General features: G+C 33.9%; 1 protein-coding gene across 4 annotated transcripts; it reads left to right on the forward strand.

Moving 5' to 3' along the window:
• Positions 1-544: 544 nt before the first annotated feature.
• Positions 545-25,364, forward strand: LOC128217359 (plexin-A1-like). Of its 4 annotated transcripts, XM_052924469.1 has the most exons (38): positions 545-601; positions 730-1,630; positions 1,875-1,977; positions 2,711-2,914; positions 5,604-5,729; positions 6,487-6,587; positions 6,947-7,067; positions 7,399-7,579; positions 7,870-7,966; positions 8,886-8,979; positions 9,378-9,527; positions 9,879-9,995; positions 10,413-10,497; positions 10,698-10,873; positions 11,448-11,602; positions 12,053-12,155; positions 12,371-12,522; positions 12,862-13,032; positions 13,344-13,443; positions 14,619-14,752; positions 14,925-15,060; positions 15,235-15,396; positions 15,919-15,997; positions 16,301-16,468; positions 16,700-16,848; positions 17,354-17,469; positions 17,669-17,728; positions 17,839-17,913; positions 18,154-18,367; positions 18,510-18,675; positions 19,056-19,229; positions 19,481-19,569; positions 20,002-20,076; positions 20,415-20,575; positions 20,833-20,980; positions 23,134-23,277; positions 23,367-23,441; positions 23,840-25,364. In XM_052924469.1, exons 2-38 carry the CDS (start codon positions 762-764, stop codon positions 23,945-23,947), a joined length of 5,538 nt encoding a protein of 1,845 aa, XP_052780429.1. In that variant the 5' UTR covers positions 545-601; positions 730-761; the 3' UTR covers positions 23,948-25,364. The 4 variants fall into 4 exon arrangements, with proteins under 4 accessions (XP_052780429.1, XP_052780430.1, XP_052780431.1 ...); XM_052924470.1 differs by having other exon boundaries at positions 552-1,630; positions 2,804-2,914; XM_052924471.1 differs by lacking the exons at positions 545-601; positions 730-1,630 and having other exon boundaries at positions 1,882-1,977; positions 2,778-2,914.
• Positions 25,365-25,510: the final 146 nt, after the last annotated feature.

Raw genomic sequence — 25,510 nt, forward strand, 5'->3', positions numbered from 1 at the left:
TCAACAGATTTAAATAAAACAATACATGCATGATAAAAGAAGATGCAATGTGCAGTAACCTTGGAGTTATGGCCTCTTTTCAAATGAATGGTTTGCCATTCCTGTGTCCAGGCGGCATTTGGGGGGTATTCGTTACTCCTGTGACAGCTCTAGTTAGGACTTAGTAAGTCATAAATATGAGTTAGTATCTCCTAATTAGGACTTAGTAAGTCGTAATTAGGAGATAGTATCTCCTGAAAATGAGATAGTATCTCGTAATTAGGACTTAGTAAGTCGTAATAAGGAGTTAGTAAGTCATAATTATGAGTTAGTATCTCCTCATTAGGAGATAGAATACGGGAAAATATTTTTCACTTTGGCACCTGGACGCTTCCATAAATAATGAATTGATCAATATGAGCTATTTTTACAACCTTCAAGCTGCAAAGAAAGCTTTGACTTCCGTATGCTACCACAAAAACCATTGTTAATGTATACCAGGAAATTAGTGAAAAATCATAAGTGGGCTCATTTTCACTATAAGCTTTCCTTTTCAGGTCTGATGTTGCACATCGTGTGAAAACTAAAAATGGAGTTAACAAGTTTTACTCGGAATATTTTGGTGCTTAATTTTGTTTTAATCATGTTCAGCCGTAGTTTAAATTAAATGTAGTATAAATTGTAAATCTAACGTCTTTGTGTATTTGAAGCGTTTTGATTGTAACTTTGATATCTTCTTTTCTTTGTAAGGTATTGTTAAAATAAAAAAAACACATTCAAAGATGAATATCTTACTGGAACTGTTCGCAATTATTGTGAGTGTAAGTGGACCACATGGTGCTGACGATCATATAGCAAGCACAACTATCCTCATGAACGACAAGAACCTTAGCCTAAATCATATGTTTATGGCGGAAAACGGAACATCACTTTATTTAACGGGCAAAAATTACATTTACCACCTAGATACAGTGAATGATTTTCATGACCTAATTGAAATTGATCATGTTCAAACTGGACCAAACGATTATGCGAACGGCAAGAACAAAATCGACGATGTTACTAACATTGTGATACCATATGACACAAACTATTTGATAACGTGCGGTAGTAGTTATACATTCTGCCATAAACGATCCCTTGGAAACATATCTGTATGGACCAAAGGATTTGAACCCTCCATCAACAACAGTGCTGCTGTCGCATTTGTTACTGATTTCGATAATAAAGAGTACTTGTTTGTTGGAAGCCCACATGGAAATCTACAACCGGAAACTGTCTATGAAAATATCGGGATATCTTGGTTTAAGGACTTGAGCGAATCAATGGAACGACTACGGTTTAAGAAAGACGATAACTTAATGATGATAACAGAAACGTATGTTAAGGGATTCGCTATTGATCATCACCGACTATTTTTCAGCATTCAACGAAATAAGACAGATAACTCTACACACAGCAGAGTTGCAAATGTTTGCCAAAAGTATACGTATTTTACGTATGTGGATATGGAACTGAAATGTGGGGACTCTAATTACATGAAAACTGTTGCAAAGACATGCTTTGAAGGAGAATGTCTAATTGTGGCTTCATTTACCCAAGGAGAACACTCGGTCGTTTGTACATACCTATTCTCGGAGATTAAATCGAGGTATATGCGACTTATGTATAACAATCCAACACTTTCATTTATGAAACAATAACATTTAATAGCAATTTAATTTTAATACTCTAACATTTCATACGAACTCAAAATTGTATAATATATGCTATGGTATGCATAGTAGATATATGGGCTGTATTTTAAATGGTTGACTTTTATTGTATCGGTTTGTAAGACTTTAAACTATAAAAACAACAACACTATAGCAAAATGTCTTCATTATATTTGACAGTTTGGCAGTCAATGTTAAGCGATGTAACGAAAACACTATTCAATTGCCTCCCGAAAAATACTACTACTTCAATCATCCGAACAATAGGGCATGTATTAAACCTGTAAGTAAACACTGTTTGTTCAGCATGTTTATAAAACAAATTTTATATTAATAATAAAACACATGTGTTATATGTACAAATTGTACATACCAAGATAGTAAAAGCTGTATAAGCTTTGCCCGGCTCAGAAGATGGACATCCCCTCTTACCTGCCTGAAGAATTAACAGTAATAATGCTGTCAAAATAAATTCCAGGATATTTATAATATGAATTTTATTTCTGGAGATAGCGTTTTTTATTCCATAGGCGATTTGTCTGTAAAATGATATCAGTTTGAAGTCTACCGGTGACCTTTACAAGAATAACACTATTGTCGTATTCGTGTTTATTTGGATTTTCTAATTGGCAAGAACTTATTTAAAATTATTAAAATTAGTAAGATTATTTAATGGTTTTGAAAAAAAAATATGAATTTTATTTCTGGAATTCCCGTTTTTAATCGTAAATGTGAAAATGAATAAATATTAATAAATAAGAAACAGACACAAAGGATGGAATGAATGTGTTAAAATCTTAAAATAAAGTTGTATAATATCTTATGTAGGTTTTTGACACCAAGTTAGTGCATTTTGATTGCAAAACAATTATTGTTTCAAAACCAGTAAGTCCGCTTCTGCTGCTAGGTATACTTCGTTGGACAATTTCCCTTACACTCCATCTATGCATGGATAATATCGAAATTAATAGACTGTACATCTGACAACACACTATATTTTTTTATATTTTAATTAGCATATCAATATAACCGGAGTTAACTCCACTGACGACCTTTTATGTAACGAATACAAACATTTGAAAGACGTGATAGGCGACACAGCCTTGCAGATGAATGCAAGTGTACGTCTGAAAACCAGGGCCGTCACTGCTCTCACCTTGGTGTCCGCCCGCGGACGTGTGCTTGCTCTACTAGGGACAGCTGAGGGAAATATAATAAAGGTGAGTACATATGTATAGATTTTTGAATGTATATGAACATAAATGTTCCTGAGCGGATGTAAGAAGAAAGAATGCTCGTCAAATAGCTTGATCTACGTATTATCTACAAACGCGACAAGTACAACCTACACCATGTTTTTTGCGTGAGTCTCGACGAGACAATCGCCACAACAAACACACATCAATGTTCCCGGATTAATATCAAGCACAATAAATAAACCCCGGCTTACGGTCAAAATGTTAATTGTTGCCGCTAAATAGCTCTATGTTCTTTTGCAAAGACCTGATCTAAACAAACTAATTAGTGCAGTGCGTTATCGCAGATATATACGATGTAACACCTAATAACAAACTGAAAATTGTAAACATGAGTTTTCCAAAGTTTAGAGGCACGTTTATTAACAATACGATTATTGCCCTCGCTAACATGAAAACATGATAAGAAGTTATATTGATCGCACTTAATTGCTGACGAGTAAGCTGACGATATAGGATATGTAAAAAAGTGGTGACAACATAGATAATGAAGACGCGGACAATTTGAGTATAGATGAATGTTCTGTAAAAGGACACGAATTTGTATTCCGCTCGTTTTCATTTTTGCAAGTCTTACCATTTAACATTACATCGTAATAACGGTCATTAACACCATTAACAAAGATATATTATGCCACATTTGGAACATGCATTCCTACACAGAACAGGGCGTATCTAACCCTCATATACATATATAAATTATGCCACATACAGAACATGCATTCGTTCACTTAACAGAGTGGGCAGACCGAGTATATGTAAAGACACATTATGCAACGTATGAACTATGTATTCTACCACTGAAGATATTTGGCAGATAATTTATGTCAACAATGCAATATATTCATTGAAGCTTTAACGCAGTGTTTATGAAACCAATGCAGGTTGTCTGGATGAAGAAACTTGAGAAGGGAAAACAGTTCAGTATTGTGTTTTCAAAAATACATTAGTTTGGCATATACAATGTTGATGCTTTGTTCATTGGACGGACCAAGCCTAAACATTACTGCCTATTTCCAACATTTGATATCCGTAACTTGTATGCCTTCTGCCAGTCTGCACATACTACACACGTTTGAAGGCTCACTTCACATGTGTTTTATATATATTGCTGTATTTTGCTAGTTTTGCCTTCCTGTATTAAATATCGCTTTACAGTGCTTATATGTGTACATACTGTAAGAATACATATATGTTTCTATCAAAACTTTAATATTAGTATTAATATTATTATTGTAATACTGCTTAGAATTATGTTGGTTAAAAGCTACATAGTACATGGAGATTTGATTTTGGCGGAAATAGATCTGAAACTCATACTTGTCAACACAATTAAAGCTATTTATTAACAACTTGTTGCTTTCTACTTGCCACCCAGTTTCTTCCAATCTTAAAACATGCTTTCTTTATTTATTTACGTTGTAAGCATGATTTGTTTGCTAATCGCTATTTGAGCACACTCAATGCTTTGATAACCATTGAATAGGGGATTCTGTGAATTACTGTCTCAATAAAATATCAAACTATTTATGTACTGTGGTTGTCAATATTTAAAATTTCTGTAACAGGGCCTAATTATTGTATATTGTAATGGAATAATCATTTAGCACACAATTTATTTAAAAGCATCGCCTCTTAGTAAAGTACACTATTTAAGTACTTCCGTATTAAATGACAAAACAAAAGATTGAGTGCTACTTTGTGTCATAAAATATCTCAATATATCACATAATGACTAATCCTGTTGAATTACATTCTTGAAGAGAGATATATCGGAAACTCTAATTATGAAAACATCAGTCTCTGGGTTTTTTAGAATTTTAGAGTTTTAGAAAACTCCGGTTGTTCACGCCAACATTAGCAAAGAGCTATAAAGAATTATCGTTTTAATGTTTCGCTGACTGCTCCAAAACAATAACACCATTTTTCTTTCAATAAATAAATTTGATGCATGAATTTGAAGCTACCTCACCCGAACCCTGGTCTCTTAACGGTGTATTTTTGCTATTTTAGCTACTGGACATGCCCCTTTAGTTTCCATTCTATTATCAAATGAGAAATTGGGTGTATATCAGTTACTGTAGTAACAGTGTACGTTGTATACGGCTTATTTGCATAAAAGAAAACCCCGAAAACACACAAAAAACCCTCGCCGTGTTATGCGGTACCATTTTACCGCCTATGATTAACTGTTTTTACATCGTTTTAACTTTTGATATTATTCTTAAAAGTTCAAGCTAGCGTGATATCGCATAATTATCTAACCTTGACGACGGAAGGGAGATAAATTCAAAATTGATTTTGTTCAACGTTCGCAAGAGTCGTTTATCCTAATCTATAAGCACACAGCATAATAAATATTGAATTAGCATTTGTAAAATCTGACCGTTAACGATCTAAACATAATAAAAATAGACACAAATCATAATAGAACATTGTATAGATAACAAACTTTCAATGTTTATTATTATATTTATTCTTTTCAAATAAACTAAAAAAATATACCCTTACATTTTGTTTATCTACTGAGATCGGAAACACTAGATTATAAATAAAACAATAGTACGAATAAGGCGTATCAAACGTACACTGCTACTACAGTCAGTACCTGATATTCGCCTGAGTTTTAACTAAATGAAACTCTTACCTACAGGCCCTTGTATTTCCGCGGGAAGAGGCTGAGGTCCTGTCCTGGAGAGCTGTTGTAGACAGCCGCCATGCAGTACTGCCGGACATGTTTGTGTACGGATACAAATTGTACGCATTCTCGGAAAATATGGTAAGCGTTGTAATAGTATTCATGCATATCATGTATAGAAAGTAAAATATATAAGAAGTGGCGATGTTGCGCGTTACTCATCTGACCTGGGGGTATCAGACGAATTTCCAGCACGGCTAAATTCACCGGACATGCCGTCCGGTGTGCAAGAAATTAGTTTCCTTTAATAGCCGGTCCATGCGTATTGTCTAAATTCTTTGGGTGAACACAATATTTTTTTTTCAGGAGTTTTTGTTGGAATCCGTTTGTTGAAAAACAACAACACTGTCTTGTCTTTGATCAGATCGCATTCACAAGACCAACCAAGCAAACGGTAATGGCCTGAGAAAGGGTCTGAGAAAGGGTCGACCTATGTTGAAAGACTTAGAGACCGTGAAGAAACTAGCCATATATGTGCTGTTCAAATTAAATGAAAATTTAACTCGTAGAAGAGCAAAACAATAATCGGAATAGGAAATTACCCTCATTGGTCTAGATTATTAACTACATAAAGTAAAGAAATGCTCTTTAAGGAGTTAATTGCAAATTGACATGACGCCGGTCACCCGGACATAAATATCATTACCGTTAAACCACCATTGGAGAACGTTACTAGTCACATGATAACCTGGACAAATAAATGCGAGTGGGCACGGATTCAACATAGTTATCATTTTGTTTGTTATTATTGAGAGCGGCTGTAATCCAATATTTGAACAGGGTTTGATTAATCAACCTAACTTATGTGCTAATTAGTGTTAATTTTGTTATAATGCAGGTAAAACAAATAGAGCTGACGGAATGTTCGCAGTTTTCAGCTTGTGACAAATGTATTGAAAGCAATGACATTTTTTGCGGATGGTGTATTTTGGACAATAGGTATTAATTATTTCTAGATTGCAATGTAAAATAAAATAGTCGTAAACTTGAATCTTTTGTTAATGTATGCCTTAAATTAGAGCAGACTAGTTATGGACGTCGACCGGATTAACATTCATTTGTTTATTTAGAGTTAAAAGTGTTATAATAAGAAGAGATTTTGAATTACAATAACAATTAAATGTGTAATGTGGAAAATGCATTTCAAAGTTTTTTTTGTGAGTAGAATGCACTTTTTGCTGCCAAATAGTATCAGTGATTTTCTAGTTTTAATTGTCGACCATTTTTAACACAGAAAATTAGTATGCTACTTTAAGAATCTGAAAGCATAGAGTTGCACTAAGCACATTGCTCTTCAGATGCACGACCACACCACAGTGTTTAAATTCAGAATGGATATTGGCTGCAGGCTCAGCGAGTATCTGTCCACGCATAAACCAAACGAGCCCTGATGAGATAAGAACAGATCATTCGTCCGAGGTTTGATGTTTCACCTTTTGTTTATTACAAAAATAATTTCAGATTAAAATGTAAAATCTTGTCTCTGCTAACTTCGTTTGAGTCAATGTAATGTATCATTCACACAATAATAGCATATGCATCGGTTATTTTGTTCTACTGCAATTACTGCTTATCTATTTACCTTCTCATCAATGGCAACTATCCTAAAATGACCTAAATGAAGATGAATTATTAATTATCATGGTACTCAATTTTATTCTACTCTTAAAATTTTATTGGCTCGTCAATATGCTAAACTAATAAAATATGCAACTAGTATATGCCTGTTTGAAATGACCTTTTTTTGCAGTTGACACTCACCTTGTCCCATAACCTGAGAATTGGACTAGGGTTGAGATGCCAGTTTGAAAGCTTGGTCGACAACAAGACTATATTGATGAACAGCAGTGTTTCGGGTGTAGAAAGGGCCGACGAGGTAACAGTTCTGTGTCGCTCGCCAGACTGGACGAAACTAGAACATCACGTCCAAGGTATGAGCATAAATAAATGATAATCTTTAATCATTATAGATCAGTTTTATCTCTTTTGATGTATGTAAAGTCAGTCTATGTTTTGTAGTCGAGATCTTCGTTACATAGTTTGCTCCTTTGCTAGGATCTGTAGTGTATATTTTATTCTTGGGATGAATTTTGTGATTAACTTCCTATATAGTATATCACATATAAATGTTTTAGAAACGGGTACCATGACATAATAATTTGTAGTCTCTGTCAGTAGGTATATTCTCGTAACTGCTGTTGAATGGCTATTTCGATATTAGGTACGTCTATTGTGTCTGTCCTGCTCTTCACGAACGTTTCCTCTGTGGCTGTTATGAGGGGGGAGTTAACTGTGTTTGTATGCGAAACGTTTTCAAGGTATTGTGTCTTATATTTGCTAATATTCATTTGCAATATCAGTATAGAATGCCATTAAAATTTACAATAAGGCTAGGCGGTAAAGAGTTTAAAATGCATAGATGGTAGTATCAGAGAGAGATGGTGGTTTTGTTTGTATAATTATATTCATTCAGAAGCTATCCAAACACATTTTCACCACCCTCACCCCCCCCGCAAATCCCAAGCTTTTGAAGTAATGTAGCAATAATAATGACAACAAATTCACTTTCCTTGGAAAGCCTGGATGCATAAACCCTGGCGAAAAGTGTGTTTAACGATATTAAATGATTTTAGAGCTTTGACTATGAACTAATTGTTATTAATATATCAATAGCTCGAAGTAAAAGGTTAAAAGAAATAATCCATAAATTTTCGATAGCTTCGATCAAATAGTTATAACACATATATGACAAGACATAACTGCAATAAGAACCTTATACGAATATGCTCTATTTTTCAGCTCTTAACGTCGTGTCAAAACGGCCTAATAACTAATCCCGTAACGTTCGACAGCTGCGATTAAATCATAACCTGGAACGGTCTCTAATAGCTACAATCTTCCTTCTTTTTTAAATACTTTGCGCGGTGTTAGTAATTAGTCCTTTTACTGCTTATCTATAATCATAATAATTGGATGATATGCATTACATGTTAAAAATAACACGATAAAAATGGATTAAAAGTTGTATTTTATTGTACAGCAAGATTGGTTAAACTGTCTTTGAAGCCTTTTTAGTATGTTTTATTTAATCACTATCTCGTACTGATGCTACTTACTATGAAAGCATGCAGTCGTCAGTAAATAGCAGCTAGAAACTGTTTACAGGTGTCCATGACAATACGTATGAAATGTTTTTTAGCTTCATTTGATAAGTTTTATTTGCATGCTGTATTTAAGGTGTGGCAACTGCATTTTTAGTCGTCGGACATGCAAATGGTGTCCTTTGGAGGGACGTTGTATCAAAGAAAATAATTCATGTAATAGAAATGAGGTAACACATAATATATTTATTTTTTAATTAAGTGGAGTCAGCTGAATGAAGCAAATGAAGTTCTGGTTACAATAAAATGCGTTGTATGGTGCTTTCTGGTTTTTCGAGTTTTAAAGTTTAGAGTTAATGACCAAATAAAAATAATACAGGATAAGAAATAGATGCGGTAAAAGGAACGGTCCTTTGGAGGCACAAAATACAAAAAGTATGACATAAGCAGTAATAACTCAGTGTTTTAATTTAAATTGTTCATTTGTGCAACACGATCTAAGGGGTATTCTATGTTCCAGGACCACTATGTTATAACCCATGATTTCTAGGGACTATTTAATAACTACAGTCTTCACTTTAGAGTAAGACATTGATATAAAAGTAAGATTCAGTTCACCTTCTTTCAGAGTTTTGTAGAGATCGGTAAAGAAAGCAAGTGTCCAAATGTAACAAACTACACCGTTTCTGCTCCAAACGTGCTGAATAGTTCCGGCGTTGCACACTTGGCAATTGAGGAAAGTAACAATATTACCGTCAAGGGCTTGAACTTTATTGAGGTACGACACATAAGTTCTTAAGGATATGTAAGTAATAAACCCTGCAATAGGCATGATTTTGTTTTAAATAATTGATCAATTTTTAACTATTGATATTTGATATTTAATAATACAACATAACAGTTTAATCCCTTGGGATCAATTTAAAATTGTTGTATGAATATCAGAAATATACATGTATGCATGTGAACTATACAATTTTCTGTACATACACGAGAAAGTTTAAAAAAGTGCGAGAAAAATACTGGTTTAAAGTATAGGGATATATAAGTTCAATGTAATATAATATTTGCCTGAAACATTCCCATCTGGTGTGAATATATATAAATTACTAACCTTTTTTCAATTTAGACAAATGGTTTTGCAAGTTATCATTGCTCCGTTAAAAACTCGGACTTACCTGGCGGAGAGAAACATTTTAAGGCAAAACGAATAAATGATACTGAGATTATGTGCCACATCCCAAAGGTAAAAAAAACACAACATTGTTATGAGATCAAAATATAATTCATAGATACATTCAATATTGAATATTCTAACATTATTTCGCTTTCCACCTTTCCGAAGCATTGATATTTATAAAGCGGACGGGCAAAATTGTTTCAATTTTTTAAGGCAAAATGACACTTGATTGATATAAAAGAGTTATTTTGGGAAGAAATACAGATCCGTAAATATCCGATTAAGACAAAATGACGTTTGATTAAGATAAAAGATATATTTTGCGGAAGAAATACAGGTCAAGAAATATTTGATTTACCCATAACTTGGCCGACATATTATCAATATATCATATGTTGTTATAATGTATGTAGAACAATTAATCAATAAAACAATTGAAATTGCTGATTTCTCCATTATTAAAGTTCACCTTTTGTTAACAAGGAAGGCATACCAAGGAATCTGGACTCCACTACAAGTCTTCATGTTGACCTTCAGTCAAAACAGCTTGACGGACTATCGCTTCAAGGTAAAACTAATCTAAGGGAATGATCAAGAATCAACCGGTTAAGGTATTTTATTACAATAAATGATGTTTTGAACATTTATCACCATTTTTCTTACAACAATCATGTGATCATGAAATTTGCATTTCTTTTCTGTCTGAAAGTAGATGTTTTTGGTTTTTTTAATTTGTATTTGTTTAAATACCGTAATGACTTTTTTCAGTTGTGTTTTATCAATGCGGTTCTCTGATCTACCCAACAAACAACTGTGGACAATGTGAAAGTTTTAAATACTACCAGCCATATTTAAGATGCCAATGGTGCAATGGACAGTGTATATATGCGGGAAAGCACTGTGTAACAGCAGAAACCACGTGCCCTGAACCAGTTATCACAAAGGTATTTGAAGTTTAACCCTTTAAGTGGACTCTGCAAAGACATCCATATCCTTTTTGAACAGTCGCACAGGGATATTTTGAAGATGTTTTAAACATCGACGATTTTTAGACCGATTTTGAGTACATACTCTTACTTATATGTATTTCAATATGTATTACTTCAGTACCTATGGCCACTGTACAGAGTTGGCAATTTTAGGATTATTTGACATTTCTTATGGATTTTGGTATATCTTATGGAATTTAAACGGTTCCTTGAGGGTTTTATAAAGAAACTATGTACTGATTGATTTCATTGTAAATTGAAAGTTTGCCAGTTTATTGACAATGCTATTGATGTTTAGCAATTTATGGAAATTTGACGGGTTTTAAGGTTTTCGAGGAGATGAGTTATATATATGGTGACCTATAGACCCAACGGGTCGGGTGCAAATGTTTGTATATAAATTATGTTATTACTGCTTTGTTTGAATTGCACATGTCACAATAATAAACAATTTACTTACTTACTTACTAACTTATATACGTTTTGGCGTTTTAAAGAAAATTTCGGTCATTTACCCACTATGTTGCAGGTATATCCACTTTCTGCCCATATCAATGCTGTCACGCCCATAACTGTCGAAGGTTTTAACCTGGGTTCCCACTACAACGAAACAATAAACGCTGTTAGTGTCGGGAACATCTCCTGTTACAACTACACTGCCGATGTGGTAAACATATCAACAAGGTCGGTATACAACTTCAAAATTGTATGTAATATTTTATTCTCTACCCCTTGAAGATTTAATAATTAAATATATATTTTAGTTGAAGCCCATGCTAGTGTTCGTTGCCAGTGGTGTACGCTTCAATACAATGTATACAACACAGACCCAATGTTTCAAATGTTCGATTATATTGTCTCCAGAAATGTGTTAGTATTCTAAAATAAGAACTTGAATGTTAAGCTTGCATATGTGCGTGGATTAGCAACCTGTCCCTGTCCTTAATCCAATAACAACTTGACCATTTCTTCCTTTGCAAACCTTGATCCAAGTGTCTATACGATGTGAAGCTCTAATGAAAACAAATGTTTCAATTGTTACATTGATGGAAAGGATGAGAACTAAGTAGTTCCATGATTCATTAGTATATGGTAAATTACTGTCAGAGTGATAATATGTTTTGTAAATTTTAGAATAACATGTAAGCTTGGACCGAGTGAAAGAGAAACAACGGAAAATGTGACAGTGAATATAAGAGGCAACAATCCAGTTGTGTTTGAAAAACACAGCTTCAACGTATGTTTGTTTTTATGTAATAAATTATGTTGCAATTTGAAAAGAACGCCATTATATATTTATTTTGGAATGCAGTAATTCAAATTTTATATATCGCAGTATGTTTTCTTCAATAATTCTTAAATAAAAAAATATTTTAAGACATCACAATACAATGTGCAATGTTTTGAGAACATAACATTACATGGTCAATTAACAATTATGCACTGTAACAGTTTAAGATTCCGAGATTGATAAGGATTTTTCCGGATTATGGGCCTTTGTCTGGTGGTACAAATGTCACGATATACGGCGAGCATCTAGACACAGGTTGGGAGAGGAAGATAAAGATTGGAGAGCAACTCTGCGGACTAGTTACAGTGCCAGCGTACGTTCCAACTATCATGATGTAGTGTCATTCATAATCGTTTGATCTTATTCTTAATGACATAATTTAACTGGCATGATGCTTAATGTTCATAAACTCTTATCAGCGTCATGATTTCTGACAAACTCTCTCAAGAACGGATTGAGGCAATGTGTATGCATAATTACAACATATGTATAGTTGCAGAGTATTACTGAGTTTTTGTGTCCAATTTCGTATCTAAGATGATTAAATAAATTTCAGGATATTCTTGTAGCTAGCAGTAAAGGGCTTTTTATGAGTGTTAAAAACTCGATTACTCTGTAGCAATGATAATTTATTAGATACATTTTTTGCCAGGTTTATGAAGCCAACCCTGGCAGAATGTAAGACTGTTAAATCCTATTCAACCATCCAGACGAATGCATCGATTTCCATGGTTTTCGATAATGAGGCCGTTGAAGGAATCAACTTCACGTACGTTCCTGACCCTGTAGTTTGGGATATTCAACCAAGAAAGAGTTTTGAAAGGTACGTGTTTGCCCTATATCGCTTGAGAAGATTATTTGATGGATACGAACTAAACATGATTTAAAATACTTCAGCCTGTCTTTTTTCTTAAGAATAAAAAAGTCTAAGTACAATGTTTTGTCATAATCATGGTGTTGTTGGCGTCGTGCCAAAACTTTAACCATGGCCATACTTTACAAGCACATATTTACTATGACAAATCCCTGGTTTGATAAAACATACAGACGCCTGATTTTATAAGTATATGGTTAATTGAGTTTTTCAATGAATGATGACACTAGGTATTCATTTCGTTACCTTTTTTACTTTAGAGGAGGAAGAGTTTTAACGGTGACTGGTCTGAACTTGTTGTCCGTGCAAAGTCCGAAGCTCAGGGCCCGTACCATTGACGGAAATACTACAGTTGAACAAGTGAGTTTTTTGCCCTTGGGGTTTAAAAGTTTCTTAGGCCGTCCGCATTCACCCTGACTACCTGTGAAATTCTCAGAAATGAACTGAATAAAATTAAGATTTTAATTGGTTATTATAAACTTAAACTGTAATTACCATTGGTCATTGTAAAATAAGTCAAATACAATAAAGGAGTATCGGAAACGAGCCCTTTAGATCTCTGATTGTATAAAAAATAAAGAATTATATTCCCCCGCGAAAAGTAAGACAGATTATCAGGGTAAACACAACGAGTTAAACGCTAAAAGATATTCATATTGCTCTCGGACTTGATTGGTTTTGGTGTTATACTGCCCTGCTTTTTTTTCCTTCTTTGCGTTGAGTCCTACTTTACAAAAACGTCATTTTGGTTCGTGCTAAAGCAATTAGCTGGTGATACAGAAATAGAGGTATACTGCTAACCAATTGGTGATTATATAGATACAGAAGGAAATTCTTACCAGTGAAATGAAAGTAGTAGGAGGAGTTAGTTTATGTTTCAAAATGTACTATAAGTTTATTAAATATAATGATATAATGATATGTTATTAAAGTTTATATTTTAGGAGCGTTTAGTTGCAATACATAAGCAAACTGTCTAACTACCTTCAAAGTCGATCATTATAGTATAAACGAATGTTCTCAAGAACTCGGTTCTTGTTAGTCATATATATTGAATTCCTACAATAAATCAAATAATACAAAACATGGTGTTTCGTTACTTTTAATGGTTGGAAACAATTCTGTATTTAAACAAATAGCACGCTTTAAGTCAAACATTGAAATACTCTATAATACTATGTATGGTTATGTTTTACATTTCGAAGCGTTGCACTGATTCAGGAATTACCCAACAACAATTAAACCAAAATCTATCTCTATTACATGTCGCACATTCAAACATTTCGGATACTAGTCATCCCGCTGGTTTATCACGGCCGACCATATTTTTAAAGATACTTCTTGTCACAAAATAAGTTTAGAAAATAATTCTTCTACTTGTACAGATATAGCATTGTATGTTGGGGTTGCCGTTATTCTTTATTGTTGTTTTTTGCCGCGAAATGTCAGTTTTTCATCCCATTTTACCTATCTTATTAAAAAATCTAACTTTTTGTTTTGTAGTTTAGTACAATTGTTAATGTTGATATTTCTAGCCGTGCAGTCACAGAAAAGCGTATGACAGCGAAAACAAGTTAAAAGAAAATTTAACATGTAGAAGCCCAATGTTTTATCCCCGAGGGTCCAGTCAGCGGACTAAGTCGTCGCTTGAAATATCTGGAAAAATGGAGTAAGGCTTGTTTTTCCTTCTATTTGTTGATAACAGAAAAAGTGACATATTGTTTTATATACTAGTAAATATCATTTTTGTTTATACACAACGTTTTTTTACATTGGGTATAGGGTTCTGTGCCCTCTTTCGTACAAACGGTATTATACAATACTTCTCCAATATTTTAAAGGGTTAGTTTTATAATGGACGATGTGGATTTAGTCAGGAATTTGCCGTCCAACATATCTGAACTCCTATACTATCCTGACCCTACGCTTTACAACTTCACCGAGACTCTGAACTTCACACAAGTCATCGTTATAAAGGTTTGTTTAAATACTATCTCATTTGTTTGTATCATTAATGAAGTAAAGCTGATATAAATAATGTATATAATGTGTCAATTTGAGAAGAGTTAATATATGTTGTTGTATAAACATAAATACTAAATAACTATATAACTCGTGGGCAGAAATCTAACGAATGAAAATGAATTTAAGGGTGAACATTTAAACGTGGCTGCGACCGCGGAAGACGTACAGGTGTTAATTGACTGTGAAATATGCAATGTCACCACTCTGGAGCACGACCGGGTAATCTGTAACGCTCCCACTAGCGCACCAAAGTGTAACATTACCGGACAAACGTTGTTTACTATTAAGGTAAATGAAGCATTATTTAGTTTGCACGAATTTGATGCTTCCGTAACGCACTTAACTTAAGATACCTTATAACTCTCATCCGCATCTCTATACGCATCCTAAGCATCAGCTCTTTTAAATTATTTACGCAGAGTTTCGATCAAAAGGTAGTTTATTTTGTTCATTACTCACGGACAAAAAGTTGTTTATTACAGTAGTTTCGAATTGTCCAAACCACAATGCAGTTTATTGTATTCATTACGTATTGTCCAAACCGAATTGTAGTTGATAGCACTCGCGTTGTTAAGACCAGCAGTTGCTTTTACTCGATTGTTTAACTCAAAGTACCTTCATACATCCGTTATGGCATCGATTAAACAAAATAAAAAAAATGTGTGTAAATGTAATGTTTATGAATATGAAAAGGTTTTTTTCAACATTATTATTTTTTAGATCAGGACTTTTCATTGATAGTTAAATTTAAATTATTCCAACATTTTTTTTTAAATACAAATCTTGTGGTGTTTATCTCCATGTTCGCAGGTAAGCATTGGATTTCTAACACGAGAGGTCGGCCAGATGGTTTATGAAATTTCCGATCCAATGGACATTAAACTTATAGGTAATTACAAACTAACTTACAAGTGCGTATGCTCTGGTGCCATTTAGTTATAATTGATAACGATATTGTTATCTTGTTATCTTCGTGCAATCTGTATTTTTTGTGACACGCAAGTCCGTTTGAGTCCCTGTCGGATTTATCCTGGTGTATTGATAATGTTGACCGTTGTGTTCGTCTCTACCAACGTTTGTGGTTAAGTTGATGTGTCCAGAGATATATCGCAAACTAGTTGTGAAGACTATTTAAGACTTTGACTTAACTGTAGTAGTATGTAATTTACCTTTCTAATTCATTATTTCGCAGTTGGCGTTGTAGCTGGAGTAGTGCTTTTTCTCTTTGTGTGGTTGTTTTCTATTGGCTTTAAACCAATAAAGAAGAGGCTTCTGCGGGCTCAAATACAGCAGGAACGGAAAGGTTATGAACACAAGCTTGATAAAATGGAGGGTCGCTATAGAAACCAGTGCCGAGAAGGTAAGTCGTTGTTATTCTATATAAATATCATTAGAAATGATAACTTAATTGATACTATTAAAAAATAATAGTAATCAACGACGATTAAATGGGCTTATTTTATTTACGCTTTTTCAACGATATTTGCTTTCATTAAATGTATAAGGCGCTTACCCCAATATTTATTTTTTACGATTTATTTGTCTTTGGGAGTAAAACTATTTATAAATGTGTTATTGCGACATTTTGCAGAGTTTGCTGCTCTACAAACAGCCATGGTCGACCTTACAAGTGAGCTTGAAGGTGGAAACGTCCTGTTCCGAGAGTTCGATGACTTTGCTTGTAAAACTCTGTTGTTTGCGGAAGGATCACTTGGTTTGATGTCACCTCCTCCTATTACTGTAAGCATGACACACATACAGAGTAGAGTTATTCGACATTTAATGATATTACAGAACGTTAGTTTTTTATACTTATTCAGTTGCTCAGTATCAATATATTTCCATCTATCTTGAATCTGAATGTCAGTAAAAGAAACTGGTCTGACCTTGGCATAAGATACACCATAAAAGAGGATGCTGCATCACCATCATTCAATACGGTATTCATTAAACGATTTTTTTTAAAATTGATATAAACGAGCCTTCGCGAGTTTATATCGATTCTGATTTACGAGTGTAATGATGTTTGTTTTGATTGACTACAAATATATAATTAAATTCATATATTCCTTGATTTATAGCGCTTATTTATAAAAAGTCGTTCTATAACGTGAACGTTTTAACTATTCTCTATGACGTCACATTAAGAGGTATTGTACTAGTTGTATATCAGACATATAGTTTTTATAACGTTATCCAATGATTGCAACGTGATTAATGATATAAAATGCGATATTCCTTTTAGACGAGCAGCATCGAGAAGGAGATGGAGCAGTTCAAGAGTTTGCTGAAGAGCCGCCAATTCCTTCTGACTTTTATTCGAGCCATTGAGAAGCAGAATAGCTTCACCATCCATGACAGGTCTGGCGACATCTATTCATGCTCTGTATAACGAATGTATTTTAGTATGTCATTAGCAAGTATGATTTTAAAACTATTTGTTTTATTATTATTATTATTATTATTATTATTATTATTATTATTATTATTATTATTATTACCATTTTACAAATTTAATGACTACACACATTATTCACCGGTCTATTTCATTTATTTTTAGGTCTGACGTTGCAACATATTTGATGGTCATTAACCACGACAATATGGAATTCCTAACGAGGTTCGTTATTCTTAAAACTATGAAATAACTTTTCAAGTAGCTTTTATCTTTTGCTGCTTTTTAACAAATTAATGATGGCGAGTGCAACTAACAATTGTTTACCTTAACAGCATTTTGACGGACCTACTTGATGCGCTCATTGACAAAAATGTTGCTGCCAACACACCCAAACTGCTTTTACGAAGGTGAGAATGCTTACAATAAGTATTTACTGAAAATGTGCATCTATTAATTAAATTATTATTTTAATTAAAAAATACACGATTCGACGCCAATAATTACTCGAGGAATGTACAATCAGTAAATTGTTCGACCCTTAACTTAAAGTTAGCATCATCTATCAGGGATTTTGAAAAGTAATTATTCATATAGTTATATTTTAAAGCAAACACCTTACTTACATTGGAAAAGTGTTTCTTCTCCAGGTCTGAGTCAGTCGCTGAAAAGTTGTTGACTCACTGGCTGTCAGTCTGCCTCTACCACTACCTGAAAGAGCATACTGGGTCAGTTTTGTTCATCCTCTACCAGGCTATCAAGATACAGGCGATGAAGGGACCGTTGGACTACATCACATCCTGTGCAAAATACACGCTATCTGAGGATAAACTCTTTACAGAAACTTACCAACCAAAATCATTGGTATTGCTACTTGTGACAAGCATATTGCAAATACCCTTGTGCATTTGAACTGTTTTTAATGGTTTTAATTCCAAGAAACAGCATATGCTTCATCAGGAATACATTTAGCTATAGAATGTGATTTTTATTTTTATCGTTTCAGTCGCTGGAAGTAGATCATTTCCACTACATAGAAAACCAGCAGAAGACCATCAATGTCGTAGTTCTCGACTGTGACACAATCACTCAGGCCAAGGACAAGATGTTGGAGATTCTGTACAAAAACGCCGGATACTCGCAACGGCCTTCGGTTCATGCAACAGTATTAGGTCATCATAAAAATGAAACAGTTTGGAATGTATAACTTATTTGTTGTGCTTAACTCATGGTTACTTTCCCTCATTGCATATATGATTGTTAGCATCAAGTAATGTTTTTCTTGATTTTGAACACAGGTTTATAGAATACCACCGATATATGACTATGTTAAATATATACATTGATTTCAACATAAAATGTATAATTTACACGGCCATTTAATTAAGGCTCCATAGACACACAGGCTAGCTGTAGGGCAATCTATACGGGTAGGATAAACAAATTTCTTGTTTAATGTCTCAAGATCCATCTTGCAATGTCTTTTTTATTTCCTTTTAAAAATTAAAAATGGTTACGTTTTATATTACTCAATCATAACCATTAACAACAGTTGAAGAGAGTGACGGTACCAGAAGAACACTTCATGATGAGGATGAGTCCAGTGAGAAAGACGGCCTTTGGAAGAAAATCAACACACTCCAGCATTATAACGTGCAGGATGGGGTGAAAATGTACTTGGAACTAAACAGAGAACATTTGACCATGTCTGTAAATATAAAGACAGGTAAACGATAATTTCGTTGTTTTATTTGTTCAAATTTGTCTTGCTCTCGTATGTTTTTGTTAAATCACGTTGTTTTTATAAAGTTAACATCTGCTCCCCTAGAACCAGGATGAATGGCAAATGTAGTTTTGTTGAGGTTTTAGTGATATTCTTCTTTAGTTTTCTTTCTTTTTCGTAAATAATTAACTCTTTGCCATTATTGTTGATGCTGTTTACCCACTCTTAAGCAGATGTTTATTTTTTGACGACAGCGACGTCCCCAGAATCGTTCATTATCGGGGGCATAAGGAAGTCGAAGCCAATTGTTCGCACAATTAGCGGTTCAAACTATTGGCATTTGGTATGAGCTTCATGCAAAAGTATTTATGTGCATGCAGCGAGGAGTATTATGAACAATAAATGCTGGAATGACAAACTTGAACATATCTGTTAACCATTCATTAGAAATCTTTTGATTGTTTTTGTTTCTTATGTGTATGGTAAATCCTTTAATTTTCGAATAAAAGGAATTGATATACACTGAACGCAATTTGCATTTTTGATACTAAATATTTAAAATTCTTTGCTTTCCACAATACAATAAGAAAAATAAAATAAAAACGGTATGCATTTAATTGTTTGTCAGATACCATAGAAAATTGCATATACTGTTAAATGAATCGAGGATGAAAACAATCAGCTATATATACTGAAGGCTAAATTAAAGCATATAAGATATCCGGTTTAATAACTTTTGGCATTAATCTATAATGTTACATAATTTCACCATCAGATGAAACAGCACAACAAAGACGAGGAGGTGAAGCTGGCCAGCGATTTCTTCCTCCCAAGGCTCATAAACACAAAGGTTTGTCTGCTATTTAGGATTGGTTCATCGCTAAATAATTTGTAGTTTGATGTTTATTCACATCACATTTCATTTTCAACGGTAAAAATGTATACTTTTGAGCATCCACTCTTTAAAGATATCTTTTCGTCTTAATTAGTGCGATAACGATCTATTTTTGATAGGAATAAAACTAGAATCAATTCTTTAATGTGAGCTTATAATGAAGGTCTGAGCATGGTTTAGGAGCAGTTGAATGTGATTATTGAATTTGGTCAATGTTCTAAACCCCTTTCAATTATTCATGCTAAAGATCGTCAAGCATTCGGATTTGCGTACAGATGAATGTTTACATGCAGGGTACTCTTCAAGAATACATAGATGACTTCTATTCCAAAATCCTTCATGTCCCGAATGACCCGCCGATTATCATCAAGTTTCTGTTTGATAAGCTGGACAGCGCGGCAAACAGGTGCAACATCACAGACCCAGATGTGATTCACACTTGGAAATGTAACAGGTTGGACATATTGATAATAGCATTCCGAGTCTCAAAATGTCTAGTGTTTTAAAGTACATGACACAGACAATATTAAGGAGGTTTATGTAAACCATTCATTCTTCGGACTACCAGATAATATTTCTTACATGTTGATTACGTGTTCACATTAATAAGTATGTTTTAATTTGTCTGATGCTTTTCAGAACTCATTTTAAGTTTTGAGAATTAGAACATGTAAATGTTAAAAGGCTTAATGGTAAACTGTTTTATTGAAGCCTGCTGTTGCGTTTCTGGGTGAACATCATCAAGAACCCCGAGTTTGTGTTTGACATTCACAAGCCAGTCATTGTCGACTCTTGCCTCTCCGTGATCGCACAGACCCTCATGGACAGTTGCTCTACCACCGAGTCAAGGCTCGGCCCCGTAAGAATTGTTTAAGCATTTTCATTTTTAAACAGATAAGTTTTGTTTACTGTCAAACAAACACGTCATCCCTGTCCACTTATGGGGGAAATCAGCATTTTTGACAAGCTGTTCAAAAGCAACGACCATTCTTTAATGGTATTCTAATGTGTTTGCTAACTGAAAGATTGTGAAATCCAAAACCTTTTTTATCATGGAGTCGGTATTTTTATCAAGCATGCATTCGAGTCAGTCAATCTTTACTATGTGTCGACAATGATTATTGATGTTTTTAGAATGATTATATTGAACAAGAGCTATCACAGACACAGCGCGCTCGACTTTTACGCTGCTTTTAAGTTTAGGGATTGCAATGTTTGGTGAAACATGCACGGATCACTGCGAACCTTTAACAAGAGTATTTCATGTAAAAAATAAGGGGCAAGATTTGTATTATATGCAGGAGTTATCATACTTGATTGTAGCACGTTTCAATGCAATCAAGAAGTTGCTGTGTTATTGACTAATATGTGCTAACATGCAAAACCTTGACCAGAATTTCTAAGTCGAATTAAAAATGGTCAACATTTATATTAAATGCAAGATAGAGTTATCATTGATTTATTTAGGAGGCTGGATGGTTGGGGCCTTTGTGTAATGTTTTAATGCAAAACATAATGCATTTGCTGAGATATTGACTTCAATGTGGTTACATACAAAACTTCAGCCAGAATGTCTAAGACGAATGGGAACACATATCTAAAGTTTAAATTCAATACCTGATCTACTTGCTGACACAATGACTTAAAGTGCTTACATTCAAAACCTTAACCGCCGACACCGAAAATGGATATCGCCGATTGAGTGTCCTATATAGTGTTAATTAGTTTGCATTGGATTATTAAAATAAGTATTCATTTAGAAAAAAAAAGACTCGTTCCATTAATTCAAATATGCAGTTCAACACAGCCATGCGTATACCACAGACCATCTTCGGCACCCCAGCGTATCATAACCTATATGATACCCTGGGAATAATTGTTAGGGAAACTTCGTAGATCATGAACATTCATAAGCATTTTCCGACCAATGAAATAGCCGATAACAAAAAGGAAAGAATCTCCTTTGTGAAGAGCCATCGGCATATTTAACAATATCCTGCCTAAAACGGTTTGAAAGCCGTGATCTCATTAGATAATTTCGAACCGAGATTACATCCGGCTTCTCGGCCATTTCCGCACCGTATGAGGTGTATCTCATGCGATCAATCAAGCGGCTGGATTTCACCTTATTAATTATTCATGAGTACGATATTTTTATAGCTGATTTGCCCAGGGTATCATATAGGTTATGATACGCTGGGGTGCCGATGATGACCACAGACGATTGCGGGGGCATCTCATCAAAGAACGTACAAAAGAACTTTAATTGAATAATAAGCCAGTGTCCGAACTATGATCAAAATAAGCATGGCTAAATATTTTCAGCAAAACTATGTGTTTCAAGGTGGATCTCGTAACAACCAAGAATAAAGGAATCGTAAATAGGATCGTACGATATGATCGTTAATCAGAGGCCCCAGTATGAGTAAAAGTACGCGAATTCTTAGAAATACATTGCTGTTGTTCTTTTCGTTGTATAAAGACACTGTCAAGATAAGCAAGACGAATATATTGCAGTTTTATTTGGACTATTGATTAAATTTGGTTTAAGGCTCAATAATACAAATGGAAAAGGAAGTTGGGTTTTAGTCGAATCCACAACCTCCCACAATAACAATAAAATACTATTGCGAATATCAGAACAACCTGGTTGAAATTAATTTAAATCGACATATCATCATACAATAAGATTAATATATTCTGGAACAAGGACGAAACCCCATCTTAGAAATTTCAGTCACGGCTCACTTCTCGCTTTCAAAGTTAACTTTGGACGAAGCTCATCCCTTTTACTTTTATTTTTAAATGCTAATTTCCCTTGAAGCTTTTACAAAAATATTTATATAATATGACACTTTTACGGATAACTCGAAAAAAAGAGAAGAAATAACCCTAATAATGATGATGGTTGTTATAACGTATTTTGTAAGCATTTATACACCGTTTTAGCTGATTGTATCTTTCTAATCCCAGAACATGATATTTGTCAATAGTTTTCGCTTATTTTTAAAGGGATCTCCGTCAAACAAGCTGTTGTTTGCTAAGGAAATTCCACGCTACCGAAAGATGGTGCAGGAATATTTTGCAGAGATGAAGTCTCGTCCAGCGGTCAGCGAGCAGGAGCTGAACTCGTTTCTAACGGAGAAAATATCTCAGGTTAGATCTCAGTCACAAAGAAGCTCGTTGATACATGTGAATATGGTTATGTTTACAGTAGTTTACTTTCAAATGCTTCCTTTTTTCAGAAAATATCCGGAAAAGTTTACCAATCCACTGCTCTTCTTGAGATGTTCAAATTTGCCAAGAGATACCGAGAAAAGGTTGGTTGATATTTCATAGAACAATAAGATCATGTCATTTTTAACTAGTCTTGGGCGTAAAGACCAGAACAAACATTGTAAATATCAGAAATATGATTAAAATCGACAAGGTAACGGTTATAAAAAGGCGGTAAATAAAGGTAAAATCAATAGATTTTGGCACATTTTCTAGTCATTTAGTTATACACGATGATATGTATATAACAGTACAGAATGCATGTGTTATGCACGTGTGGTCTATCTGGGTTATATGTGCATTTATTTTTCTCTCGTTAAGTGTCTTTTGGGCCCTAGCTTTTTGCCTGTAAACAGAGGTTTTGTTTACAAATGAATGCTAAGAATATTTTATTCTAAAGTATGGTTTAAGAAGGTTTAATGTATTTGTTGTATACTCACAGATTAGCGCCGAGATGGAAAACGAAGAAGCAGAACATCCGGGTACTTCTTCCTCCATGTCCTCTAAGCTGCAATGTATCTACATGGCCATGGACGAGTTTCAGCAGTAGATAGTTAATAAGCTAATGTATATGCTACTACTGAACTGTTCGACATGATATGTTACAATTGTAAATAACGGAGAACAAATATATAGTATTTACATCGTTTACCAAGTAGAGTTACAGTAGATGAAGGAGAAGTAAAGATGCTCAAAACAAACCATTGGTTATGGCAAAAGCATCTCCTAGGAAACTCCAATGTTAAAACAAATACCCTGCAATGCATTTCTAATAAAATGCATATGAGCATCATTGTTAAATGTGAATCTTTCTAGTATTAACAACACTATAACCATTGCCATAACGATGCAATGTCTTCATTTTGTTATTTCTCTAATGAAATTTGTATATATTGATGTGTACGAAGTTCTTTTTAAATTAGTATTCGTGTTTTGTACAATTATGTTGACTTTTCATTTTGTTATGCTTATGTCATTCCAACCGGCACAGCTAACATACTTTGGATGGACCAATTAAATGCATGCAGGGTCGCTCTTCCAGATTTAAAACTTCATTTACTGACCGACAACCATTTTCATCGATGAAATTGTACCTTACTGTGATATATCTTTAACATAAAAACTAAAAATATAAAGACAAAACTACTAACACAAGAAAACACAAGACAATTTTACTACATTTTTTAAACATTACTTATATGCTTGGAAAGCACTAGTGTAAGATATGTTATAATCTGTTATTTGTTTTGTACTTTAATTGCTTGTTTATTTTCCATCAACTGCTTAAATTATCTTTGTTTTGAGAAATCTTAAATTGAAAAGCATTTGATCACGTCAATAAAATATCATTTTAGGTGTCGTGAACTACTCGGAAGAGATTCGTATGTTTGATTAGTTTCAAAATGGTCAGACAGTGATAGGATAACTAAACCATGTGCGAGACAGACGATAAACTGTGAATATTGTAATAGCATAAATACCGAATAAATATTTAATTAATAGAGCTTTATGATGTTTGTTTGGGGTGTTTGTACATTTTTTGTCTCATTAAAAACTAAACGATATGTGCGGCAGACAATTAAACCGTGTAATCGCATAATTAGCGAATTGATATTTGATAGAGCTTTTCGATGGCTGTTTGTACCTTATTTTTGTCCCTCGTTCATTGTCTTCTGGGCCTCTTACCAGGTTTTATACTTGCATTATTTACTACTGGAATCGTCTCTGTATTTTTCATTGAATTATTGAGCTGTTTATATCGCCTTAGATTTGATTAAGTAGTTTATTGTTGATATATTTTATTTTTGATACCTTCTCAGATTACCTTAACTACTTTGAAGCTTGTTATCTATGATGTCATTTTTGATTTTATGATTATGAGCTTAATTTTCGATAACACTGATAAAGAATTCCATATTTTGTGCAAGATATTTTATGTATGCTATATAAATAAAAATATAACCATCTATGTTTGTAAATGTCTACTAATGCATTTGTGTTTAATTACCATAACTGAAAAATATTTTGAACCAAACTTTCTCGCGAACACCAATTGATTTTTGCAGCGTTATTTATGTTTGAAAACAGAAAACTATTTTAGCTCGCCTATTTA

The sequence above is a fragment of the Mya arenaria genome, chromosome 14, assembly GCF_026914265.1.
Source record: "Mya arenaria isolate MELC-2E11 chromosome 14, ASM2691426v1".
Classification (NCBI taxonomy): domain Eukaryota; kingdom Metazoa; phylum Mollusca; class Bivalvia; order Myida; family Myidae; genus Mya; species Mya arenaria.